The 12,139-nt window shown below is 40.2% G+C and overlaps 1 protein-coding gene across 2 annotated transcripts; it reads right to left on the reverse strand.

Annotated features, from left to right (window-relative positions):
• Nucleotides 1-465: 465 nt before the first annotated feature.
• On the reverse strand, nucleotides 466-7,391 carry snx20 (sorting nexin 20). Of its 2 annotated transcripts, none has more exons than XM_079809588.1 (4): nucleotides 4,310-4,366; nucleotides 3,313-3,442; nucleotides 3,070-3,224; nucleotides 466-1,660 (listed from the first exon to the last, which is right to left on the reverse strand). In XM_079809588.1, the coding sequence occupies exons 2-4, from the start codon at nucleotides 3,419-3,421 to the stop codon at nucleotides 995-997; spliced, it is 930 nt and encodes a 309-aa protein (XP_079665714.1). In that variant the 5' UTR covers nucleotides 3,422-3,442; nucleotides 4,310-4,366; the 3' UTR covers nucleotides 466-994. The 2 variants fall into 2 exon arrangements, with proteins under 2 accessions (XP_079665714.1, XP_079665713.1); XM_079809587.1 differs by lacking the exon at nucleotides 4,310-4,366 and adding an exon at nucleotides 7,229-7,391 and having other exon boundaries at nucleotides 867-1,660.
• Between the last annotated feature and the right edge of the window lie 4,748 nt (nucleotides 7,392-12,139).

Raw genomic sequence — 12,139 nt, forward strand, 5'->3', positions numbered from 1 at the left:
ATTTCATCCTCCGCAAATAAACTTAAAAAAAGCCTGAACCTCGTGGTCGGTCCATCGGTCGTATTTTTTAAACTCCATTGTTGATTTGAATAGCAAACGACTCTCACTGCACGCACCACAACAGACTTTTAGAGTGAAATAAAATGCTGAATGAGCTCAACCAATCAGCATGTTCAGCGCCCAAGTCCCACCCCCGAAAGTTCCTGAACTTTGAATAAGTACTACCTCGCGAGCAGGGCCGTTTTGAGGGGGAACTTTTTACCCAGAACTTAATTTAGACCAGGGGTCTCCAAACTCGGTCCTGGAGGGCCACTGTCCTACAGAGTTTAGCTCCAACTGCAAATAAACACACCCGAACCAGCTAATCAAGGTCTTACACGGTCCTAGTAAGACACTGATTAGCTGGTTCAGGTGTGTTTAATGGGGGTTGGAGGTAAACTCTGCAAGACAGTGGCCCTCCAGGACCGAGATTGGAGACCCCTGATTTAGACCCTGGTTCCTGCAGTCGAAACACACTGAGTACCACCCCAAAGTCCCTAGTTCCTGGGGAAAGTTCCTGCGGTGGAAACCCGGCTTAAGATGTTCTGGTGCTAAGATTTGGGTGGGGCATGTTGCTATGCAGTTGCTGTTCAAAAGAGCCCAACCCAAATTCTGGTATCTAGATAAGGCTGGATACAACGTATCCTACAATGTAAGTCTGTGGGACTTTTCACTCCAATATTAGAACAGGGGTGTCCAAACTCGGTCGTGGAGGGCCGCTGTCCTGCAGAGTTTAGCTCCAGCTTGCCTCAACACACCTGCTGGAAGTTTCTAGTAGGCCTAGTTAGACCTTGATTAGCTGGTTCAGCTGTTTTTCATTGGGGTTGGAGCAAAACTATGCAGGACAGTGGCCCTCCAGGAGCAGGATTGGACACCCCTGACTTAGAACAACTCTGAATTAGGGGATTTGTTCAAATAATGTTTATAAAAAACAATTGAATGTACGGTTACACGATTACACAAACTCTTGCACCACCAGTTCTTTAAGGGACACCTGTGACACCTGCCCATATGGAGAGTCTCGCACTCTGGTCAGCTCGTCCTGTAACTGGGCCACAGGCAACTCAAGACTGTAGCCCAAATCAACAAGAGCCTCCAGCAAGGGCCCTTGATACTGCCGGAGCTCGTAGCGTCTCACTGTGGGCAGAGCTCTTCTGCCCGTTTGAAATGCTGCGTCAAAGTCTTCTAGATCCCTCTGGCACACCAATATGGCGCACAAGGTTGGGATCAACAAAGTAGGGTTATGAGACAGTTTCTCCTGAAGTACTAACACCTTCTGCAGGCCCTCAAGGGCGCGGGAAAAGCGCCCCCCACGCAGGAGGTTATATGCATCTTTTAGTTCCTGATGAGTGAAGAACGCTTGGAACGCTTGTGATTTTCGGACAAACCGGAGGGAGTAGAGCTGAGTCAGATAGTCTCTGAGGGCTACGCGCCGCTCAGCGATGTTCTCCTCTGAGAAGTTGCCCGTCATTTTCTTCCTGGGCATCACGATGTCTTCCATTTCCTCACAGAAGTCGAGCAGGAGCTCCTGATGAAGGTGAAGGAAGTCCGAGTAGCGTCTCTCGATAGCTACACGCTCACAGTCGTAACTGCCCGAGCGGATCACCACAATCTGGTACACCTGAGGGACAGAAATAAGCTGTGAACTTAGACCTAATATGGAGGAGGCAGGAAGCAAAGACATGCACAGCTAACAGTTTTCGATCCTTATGCCAGGTACACTTTGTACGATTTTGGGCTGTCCCAGACGAAAGATTACCAATTGTGGTGATTTCTGTGGTCGTGGCTCCTAATCGTTGGTCCTATGTCGAACAGTGAGAGAGGTTCAAAGACGGCGTTGTCACGGTCAAAAATCATTTTCTGACAGTCTCATAAATTTAGCATGATCGTGTTTGCTGCTACGACCTACATCTACTGACTAGCCAATAAAAATGGCGTATTGATACACACTGAAACAAAACTACTTGCCTCAAGCTCGATTTGCAAAATTGGCATGCCTGGTTGGCCTCTTTTCCTTACACACTCAAAAAAAAGAGTACAAAATTGTACCTTTTAAGGTACAAGTAACCATCACTGGGGTGGGACCCTTAAGGGTACATTTTTGTACCTCTAAGTCAGGGGTAGGCAAGTTCGGTCCTGAGCTGATGTCCTGCAGAGTTTAGCTCCAACCCTATTAAGCCACCATAGTATAAAACTCATGGCTCCCAGACTAACTGCCCAACTAAAGGAAACACTGATCACCATAATGGTGATTTTCAATAAAACATCAACATCCAAACCTCTGTTAATTCTCAATAAGAGCTTCTTAATAAAGGCCTTCTGAAGTGAAGTGATGCTTTTGTGTTATATCCATAATTAAAACTTTATAAACTAAAATAACTAGCTTCCGACAGATGGCCCACGCAATGATTTAAGTTGAAAGAGTAACCCCTGACCTGACACATGACGTATTGGCGAACACGGAAGCGCAGAGGATAGAGCAAAACAAAACACTGGTCATGAATTAGAGTCTAAAATGAGAATTATTACAGAGAAATGTGGGAGGATTTCAATATATGAGAAGAGGGGCTTGAGTTTGTTGCCGTCAAAACTTACGCTACTCCTACATCGAGTCAGGGGTCACTCTTTCGTAGGCCGTCCGCTGAAAGCTAGTTATTTTAGTTTATAAAGTTTTAAATATGGATATTTTTCTTACACAAACCCAATCGATTCACTTCAGAAGGCCTTTATTAACCCCCCAGAGCCGTGTGGAGCACGTTTATGATGGATGGATGTGCTTTTTAGGACTTCAAAATATCATCCTCTATTCACTCCCATTATAAAGCTTGGATTAGCCAGGACGTTTTTAATATAACTCAGATTGTGTTCGTCTGAAAGAAGAAAGTCATATACACTAAGGACGGCTTGAGGGTGAGTAAATCATGGGCTAATTTTCATATTTAGTTCAGCTATCCCTTTAAGAGGCAGAGCAAGTTATTACATTTTGAAAAAAGACTATTGAATAATGGAATTATGAATATTTTGATATACCACGTATTTGGACATTGTTAGCTCTCTGATGCGGGCGTCGGGGATGTCAAACAGCAGTTTAACGCTTCTGAACTCCTGCTTGACGGCTCTCCAGTGCTGCTGCAGTTCTGCTGTGGTCAGACAGGAGGCGCTAAAGCCCACATCAGCCTCTTCAGCTGTGAGGAGGACACATGAAATCAACACACACTTCTAATGCCACAACACACAACCACAGTTACCAAACACAGATCGACTCAAACTGACCATTATTGTATAATGTGTCCTCCTGTGGCGAGGGAAGTTCAGGAGGTGACGAAACTGTTTCTTCAGCATTCACTGTCTCTGTGTCGTGTGGTGCGAGTTCTTCCTCCATAATAATGTGCTAATTTAGCTTCTGCGAAGGAATTGAACAGGTTATTACCACAACTCACATTCAGTCATCATTTCAGATAACATTTCAGATTACATAAGCATGGAAGACCTCAAACAAGTTTTTGGATGATGTAAAATGTTCATTTATTATGAATCATTCGATCAAAGGCACTTAAAAGGCACTAAACTGTGGATTCTCCAAATAAATATGGCTCTGAAAATACTCATTCGAGTAACCGTAAGTAATTGCATTTCTTTCATTTATTTGCATGATTTTTCAACTATATATACTGTGTGTGTGTGTGTATATATATATATATACACTCACCTAAAGAATTATTAGTAACACCTGTTCAATTTCTCATTAATGCAATGATCTAATCAACCAATCACATGGCAGTTGCTTCAATGCATTTAGGGGTGTGGTCCTGGTCAAGACAATCTCCTGAACTCCAAACTGAATGTCAGAATGGGAAAGAAAGGTGATTTAAGCAATTTTGAGTGTGGCATGGTTGTTGGTGCCAGACGGGCCGGTCTGAGTATTTCACAATCTGCTCAGTTACTGGGATTTTCACGCACAACCATTTCTAGGGTTTACAAAGAATGGTGTGAAAAGGGAAAAACATCCAGTATGCGGCAGTCCTGTGGGCGAAAATGCCTTGTTGATGCTAGAGGTCAGAGGAGAATGGGCCGACTGATTCAAGCTGATAGAAGAGCAACTTTGACTGAAATAACCACTCGTTACAACCAAGGTATGCAGCAAAGCATTTGTGAAGCCACAACCCGCACAACCTTGAGGCGGATGGGCTACAACAGCAGAAGACCCCACCGGGTACCACTCATCTCCACTACAAATAGGAAAAAGAGGCTACAATTTGCACGAGCTCACCAAAATTGGACAGTTGAAGGCTGGAAAAATGTTGCCTGGTCTGATGAGTCTCGATTTCTGTTGAGACATTCAGATGGTAGAGTCAGAATTTGGCGTAAACAGAATGAGAACATGGATCCATCATGCCTTGTTACCACTGTGCAGGCTGGTGGTGGTGGTGTAATGGTGTGGGGGATGTTTTCTTGGCACACTTTAGGCCCCTTAGTGCCAATCGGGCATCGTTTAAATGCCACGGCCTACCTGAGCATTGTTTCTGACCATGTCCATCCCTTTATGACCACCATGTCCCCATCCTCTGATGGCTACTTCCAGCAGGATAATGCACCGTCACAAAGCTTGAATCATTTCAAATTGGTTTCTTGAACATGACAATGAGTTCACAGGACTAAAATGGCCCCCACAGTCACCAGATCTCAACCCAATAGAGCATCTTTGGGATGTGGTGGAACGGGAGCTTCGTGCCCTGGATGTGCATCCCACAAATCTCCATCAACTGCAAGATGCTCTCCTATCAATATGGGCCAACATTTCTAAAGAATGCTTTCAGCACCTTGTTGAATCAATGCCACGTAGAATTAAGGCAGTTCTGAAGGCGAAAGGGGGTCAAACCCAGTATTAGTATGGTGTTCCTAATAATCCTTTAGGTGAGTGTATATATACTGTATATGTATATATATATCATACTTAAAGGAACACTCCACTTTTTTATGTATATACTATATAGGCTCATTTTCCAACTCCCCTAGAGTCAAACAGTTGAGTTTTACCGTTTTCGAATCCATTCAGCCGAACTCCGGGTCTGGCGGTAACACTTTTAGCATAGCTTAGATCATTGAATCTGATTAGACCGTTAGCATCTCGAGTTTCGATATTTACCCATGGTACGGGACAAAGTTCCTTGATTATTATGCAGGAATGAGAGTATAGTTCCTAGCCATATCGGCCTAGAAATTCACAACTTTTCTTAGTACACAATGTAACTACAGAAGAGTCAAGTTTTAAATAGGAAAAATATCAAAATTATTTGGTCATTTTTGAGCGAGATGCTAACGGTCTAATCAGATTCAATGATCTATGCTAAGCTATGCTAAAAGTTCTACCACCAGACCTGGAGATCGGCTGAATGGATTCGAAAAAGGTAAAACTCAATTGTTTAATGCAGTGGTTCCCAACCACGTTCCTGGAGGACCCCCAACAGTGCACATTTTGGATGTGTCCTTTGTCTGACACACCCACATCAGGTCTTGGAGTAGCTACTAATGAGCTGATGACCTGAATCAGGTGTGTTTGATTGAGGAGACATGCAAAATGTGCACTGTTGGGGGTCCTCCAGGAACGTGGTTGGGAACCACTGGTTTAATGCAGCGTTCACACAGAACGTGAATAGAGCGTCTGGAGCGAGTGATTTCCATGTTAAGTAAATGTAAAGACGCATTGACGTGCGTCTGGAGGTCCTGCGACGCGAATGACGCAAATTGGCCATCTTGCCCGTTACGCGCAAATTATTTTATTTGTTGCTTTTTGTGCATTTGCGCGTTTGAAGTGAATTTGCGTCTGACACCAGAGTTGAAAAATCTGAACTTTGCCGTCTATTCACGCCGCGTTAACCAATCAGGAGCCTGCTCGCTGCTATCACGTGGTGAAGTGATGTGATGAGAAACCCTGTATAATTGAAAATACTACTATTATTGTGTCACACAATTAAGTTAAGACTTTTTCAGGTGAGAATGTAGTTGTTTAAAGCTCAAATCTGTTTATTTATAAAGAGAGCGCCTATTTAAAAAGAATATTCTTGCGTTTTTTAAGTTGTGAGATCCAGGCGATCACCGGACGCTCAGCGCTCATTAACCCCGGCGAGAGCAGCCTTTCCTCGGCCAGTCCTTCTGCCGTCTGACCATTTGAAATCTATAATTTGTTGTCTCGTTTTGACTGAGGGCAAAGAGAAGTTTCATAACTTTATTTTTTAGGATATTTAAATATACATGCAGTGAAGATAATGTAGGAGGTGCCTGGACCACATTTGTGTGGCTATTAATGTTTAATATATATTTTTAAGGAAAATGAAAAGAGGCAGAGTGGTGTTTTTATGACATATTTCTCCTGAACGCAAAATTAAGTTTCGCTTCGCTTCAAACGCTTGATTTGTACGCGTGTCCAATTCGCTGTGGACACGCGAATGGATTTAAAATGTTCATGCATCCAACGATTTTGACGCTCTATTCGCGTTTGGTGTGAACGCAGCATAACTCTAGGGGAGTTGAAAAAAGTGGAGTGTTCCTTTAAATTTACTTTGATATGCAAAACATTTTTAGCGTTAAAATACTTAAACTTGTACTGTATGACCCTTTAAATCAAAGTCAGTTGTGACTCTAAATGATGAACCTTTAGTAATGAAATGATTACATAACTAAACTTATAACATAATACGGGGGTGGCTCATCTTACCCCACTGGCATATCTAAGCATCCAAAGCTATTCTTGTGAGGCCAAAAATTTAAATAATGCTGATTGTGGAACTGAGTATTTCCTGTAGAAAGTTTGTTACTTCTTCTTCTTCAGATTTCATCAGCACGAGCAGGCAACACTGAGTAAAGGAAAACAGTTCATCATGCTTTTGACGTACACACGCACAGAAGCTTCTAGCGCTTTCTGATGGGAAACAAATTGTAATAAAGAGAAATGTCAAAATTAGTGGATTCCAAAATTGCACATCAGATGTATCCCATGCATGCAGTGGAAGGCAAACGACACACTTCCCCAGGAAATACAACTATAAATACACCTCTAAAGGAAACGGCGAGGAGACTTTGATGCTGTAGGTAAGAGAAGATGTAACGCCTGAAAATCTGACATCTAGTCATGTGACATTTCATCTCCACAGCACAACACACTGAAAATAAAGAGAAAATATTGACCCACCTGTGCAAACAGAGCTCCAATAATCGGCAAACGCTAAACGTGCTGTTGTGAAAACTTCAGCTTTGTTGTTTTTCTAGAAGTGATGATTTTCATGTTTTCTGTTTCTGTTGTCCATGTAGGCTGAAGCTGAACTTCGTTCATGAGGAAGTGAAACCTGAAAGAGGGAGTGTCATTTCATTATCATTGGTTTTCATGCAATTAATCTGCCCTCAGCCATGCAGAAGTCTAGTGAAACCGTGACATACACTCGATATATGCTGCTGGAAACACTCTAGAGATGCTGGTCCGTGAGAGCAGTGTTTAACCCTCGTACGGCCTTCGTTTGGGAATTACACTCAGGGTCTTTGGGGTCTCCAACAAAACAATTGTTTTGGGTTTTTTTTAGAACAAATGTAATTTTACTCTGTTTATTAATGTTTTTACTCAACATCTGTGCAGTATTTATAATAATTTTTACAGAAAACATTTTTTATGGATTTTCACACAAAATCAGTTTTTAAATGTAAAATTCCCAAATATAAAAGACCCAAACTTCAAACTTTCATTCGTGGGGATAACATGGATAATTTGACATGGTTTAGTGTAAGATTTTTACCCATCTTTTGGAAAATACAGTTTAAAAAAAAGGAAAAAAAAGACTTTTACCAGTAAATGGCTGCAGAGCTCCACTATTTGCTTTGTGCTATTTGACTGACTGAAAGACAAGTATTTTTCATTTGGATTCATATCTAAATGTTATGAAATCACAATTATAACAATTCAAATGAATTAATTTAGTCAAAGTTTAGCATTTTTTTGTACTGAAAAAATCTTTTTTTCAATGATGTTACATTATGATTAGAGTCTTTAGAGTGTATCATTTATTTCAAACACCTGATTTTCTTATAACTCTACACATTTAATCTACACTTCAGTTACTAACTGTAACAGAACAAAAATGAACAGAATATTACTTTTATATTACATATTGAGTAAAAAATACACAACATGAACATCAAAATGAACTGAACAGCAATAACAAGCAATAACAAATGTATCCCTGTGTGTGTGTGTGTGTGTGTGTGTGTGTGTGTGTGTGTGTGTGTGTGTGTGTGTGTGTGTGTGTGTGTGTGTGTGTGTGTGTGTGTGTGTGTGTGTGTGTGTGTGTGTGTGTGTGTGTGTGTGTGTGTGTGTGTGTGTGTGTGTGTGTGTGTGTGTGTGTGTGTGTGTGTGTGTGTGTGTGTGAGCATGATCATTTTGCATTGTGGATGTTTTATGCATTGTTGGAAGTGTGCCACTTCATTTCTGTATGCGTGTTCTGTGTTGTTTCTGTTTTTGAGGATGAATTTTGTCCATTTTCCCTGAGTGTGATTTTGTTTTTGTCACACAAACATAAAAACAGATATCAATCTAATTATTTTTTTATTTATTTGTAGATTTAGAGTGTTGACAACCGTACAAAGTCTCATGCCATTTGGACAAACATTTTTTTTTTTTTTGAGCAAACGTCCTCTGGGGTCAAAAAAGACCCCAAAGACCCTAGAAGGGTTTTAAATAAGAGCCTGATGGGAAATATTCCCCACACTGTTACACCACCAGCAAGTGGATCTTTGATATTATATTTGTATTATGTATTTGTCCAATAGATGGTGCTGTACAGTTAAATAATGGTCAAGTAATGGAGGGCTGGTCTGGACTGTGATGGTCTATACTTATTTTGTGCCAGTAAACATTATGGGTCTAAAAGCCATTTCATACTAAAACACTCAAACTGATATGCTTATCTTTCCATGCAGCAGTGTAACTACTGCTAACTTAAACCAAAACTGTTACAAATTGTTTTTGCCTTTGGAAGAACACCAAAGTCCCTGCTGTTGAATGGTAAGGTTATTACATCTGAAAAATGTTTTTCTTTGATAAGATTTGGTTTCCCCTTCTCGATTGCCTTGATAGCGTAGCTTCAGTAACTGTAGCATTAATGTGGCATGATTAAGTCCCTAGGGTGGGGTGGGTGGGTATGTTTTTGCTTAGTTTTTTTTTTATTGTATTGATATTTTTAGTTTGTTTCTTCCTTGTGTTATAATGAGGAATCATAAAAGCCATGTACAATGAAATTCAAATAGTTGGATTCCCTAATAAATCTATTTTAAACACAAATAGTTTTTTTGGTCAATTGACAAAGCTGACATGAGATCCAATATAAATATTAGATGAAAAACTTTACATTTAACACAAATAGAAATGTTGCCTTAAAGCTGAAATAAAACAAGCTTGAAGGTACTAAAATGACTAAACCTAACGCGGAAATTAAAATGACAAAATGAACAGAATTACGAGAACTCAATATAAACATACAAAATATATAATACAATTTGTATTTCACACATTCATTTCTTATTATCATTCTTGTTATTCTTATTATCTTAGCATGCATTGTGTAGGATTATGTATAGAGATCAAATTAGTATGAAATGCTAGCCTGACAAGCCAGGGCTCAATGAGGGGCGAGATAAACTGTTGTCTTTCAAATTCCCTCTGCACGCAATTGGATAGCGCCATGAGCGCCACAACCAACCAGAGCGAAGAAGAAGGTGAAGCCGAGCTAACGTTAGTTGATAGACTTTCGCTGTATCCGATCGGCAAAACTTTGAACACATCTTCTTTTTTTAAGAATGACTTCAGTGCCGTTCTTTGTTCTTTTCTCAAAGAAAAGCTTAACTCAAGTCTTCCAGAGTCGCGGCCAAAGCCGAAAAGACCGCTGTTCGCCAGCTTTGTTTACGAGTAGCACGCAGAACCTCCGCAACTCTGACGTCATTATGTTAAGCCCCGCCCACCGACTCTACACACGCTGTGATTGGCCTGACCAGAGTTTGGTTTTTCCAGCTCTCAGGTCTACCGAGAGTTGCTAGACTACACTTGCGGCAAAATACATTTTCTGACAACAAAATATAATTAAAAGGTTTATAATGTAATAATTACGGTAAAAAAAAATATTTTATTTTATTTTACAGTTCAAAACCGTATAATTCAAAGGTTTATATTGTAATGATTATGTTTACACTGTAAACAATTTACGGTAAAAAAACACATTTCATTCACTGAAATAATGTTAAATTACCAACCTATTGAAGTACTAATATCTGTTATGTACCTTTGATATATACGGACAACCACCAATCACAGTGGTGATGAGAATCACGTGATGAATCAAAGCTCATCACAAGCAGCTTTAATGAGGACAATATTAATATATAGAAGGTGCTCAGTGTCATTCACACAAACACTAAACACCATCATGGTAAAACACATGAAATAAAAAAAAATGCAATAAACATTCATTTAACAACATCAGATGTAACATAAAACCCTAATGTACATAACTGATTAGAAAAAAACAAAGAAGAAACATAGTTATTGCAATGAAAATACATCAAATGCGAAGTGTCATTCTGGGAATGTCAATTTACGGGTTTTCATTGTAAATTACACAATGACTTGTTCTTTTTCACTTCCAAAAACTGTAAATTTAACGGTATTTTACTGTAAAATTCAATGAAATGTAAGGTTAGATCTATTACAGCTATTCACCATATATAGTACAGAAACTTTCTGTAAACCAATTAACTGTTTTTCACCGTAGCATTTTTACAGTAAAATAACGTTCAAATCACAATCATTTTTTACAGTGTAGGCTAATGAAATGCAATTTGATCAATAAAAAAACAAGCACATGAGAATGAATTTGTCAGTGTTACCATGATCCAAAGTTCTTGCCAACCCGATCTCTTGAGAAAAGGTAGCTTTAGCGAGTGTACACATTTTTGTATGATTCCTATGAAGATGTAGCCTAGAATCTAGACGCTCCCTAGCGGCAGCAAATCTAATTTGCAGCCAGACCGTCTAGCAACTCTCCGATAGCTTGTGAGCTGGAAAAAACAAACTCTGGTCAGGCCAATCACAGCGTGTATAGAGTCGGTGGGCGGGGCTTAACATAATGACGGCAGAGTTGCGGCGGTTCCGTGTGCTACTCGTAAACACAGAAGCTGACAAACAGCGGTCTTTCGAATCGGCTTTGGCCGCGACTCTGGAAGACTTGAGTTAAAGGGTTAGTTCACCCAAAAATCAAAATTCTGTCATTAATGACTTACCCTCATGTCGTTCGACACCCGTAAGACCTCCGTTCATCTTCAGACACAAATGAAGATATTTTAGTGTAAATCTGATGGCTCTGAAAGGCCTCCATTGGCACAATGCACGGTTCACTCTCAAGACCCTTAAAAGACACTAAAGACGTCGTTACAAAGTCCATCTCACTACAGTGGTTCTACAATAACTTTATGAAGCGACAAGAATATTTGTGCGCAAAAAAAACCTAAATAACGACTTACATAGTGATGACGATTTCAAAACACGGCATCATGAAGCTTCGAAGCGTTATGAATCACTGAGTCGAATCAGCGGTTTGAATCGCCAAATTTCAGCAGTTTGACACGCGATCCGAATCATGATTCGACTCACTGATTCATAACGCTTCGAAGCTTCATGAGGCCGTGTTTTGAAATCGTCATCACTATATAAGTCGTTATTTAGGTTTTTTTTGCGCACAAAAACTATTCTCGCTGATTCATAAAGTTATTGTAGAACCACTGTAGTGAGATGGACTTTGTAACGACGTCTTTAGTGCCTTTTAAGGGTCTTGAGAGTGAACCGTGCATTGTGCCAATGGAGGCCTTTCAGAGCCATCAGATTTCAACTAAAATATCTTCATTTGTGTCTGAAGATGAACGGAGGTCTGACGGGTGTCGAACGACATGAGGGTAAGTAATTAATGACAGAATTTTTATTTTTGGGTGAACTAACCCTTAAAGCTTTTCTTTGAGAAAAGAACAAAGAACGGCACTGAAGTCATTCTTAAGAAAGGAAGATGTGTTC

This window comes from Gobio gobio (genome assembly GCF_949357685.1).
Source record: "Gobio gobio genome assembly, chromosome: 25".
NCBI lineage: Eukaryota > Metazoa > Chordata > Actinopteri > Cypriniformes > Gobionidae > Gobio > Gobio gobio.

Bases quoted from the DNA above. Each gene is read 5' to 3' on its own strand.
- snx20 (XM_079809588.1), bottom strand. From the start codon at position 3,421: ATGGAGGAAGAACTCGCACCACACGACACAGAGACAGTGAATGCTGAA. The intron at 3,225-3,312 runs GTCAGTTTGAGT...TCCTCCTCACAG, and splicing joins GGACACATTATACAATAATG to CTGAAGAGGCTGATGTGGGC. The intron at 1,661-3,069 runs GTATATCAAAAT...TCTGTCCCTCAG, and splicing joins TAACAATGTCCAAATACGTG to GTGTACCAGATTGTGGTGAT.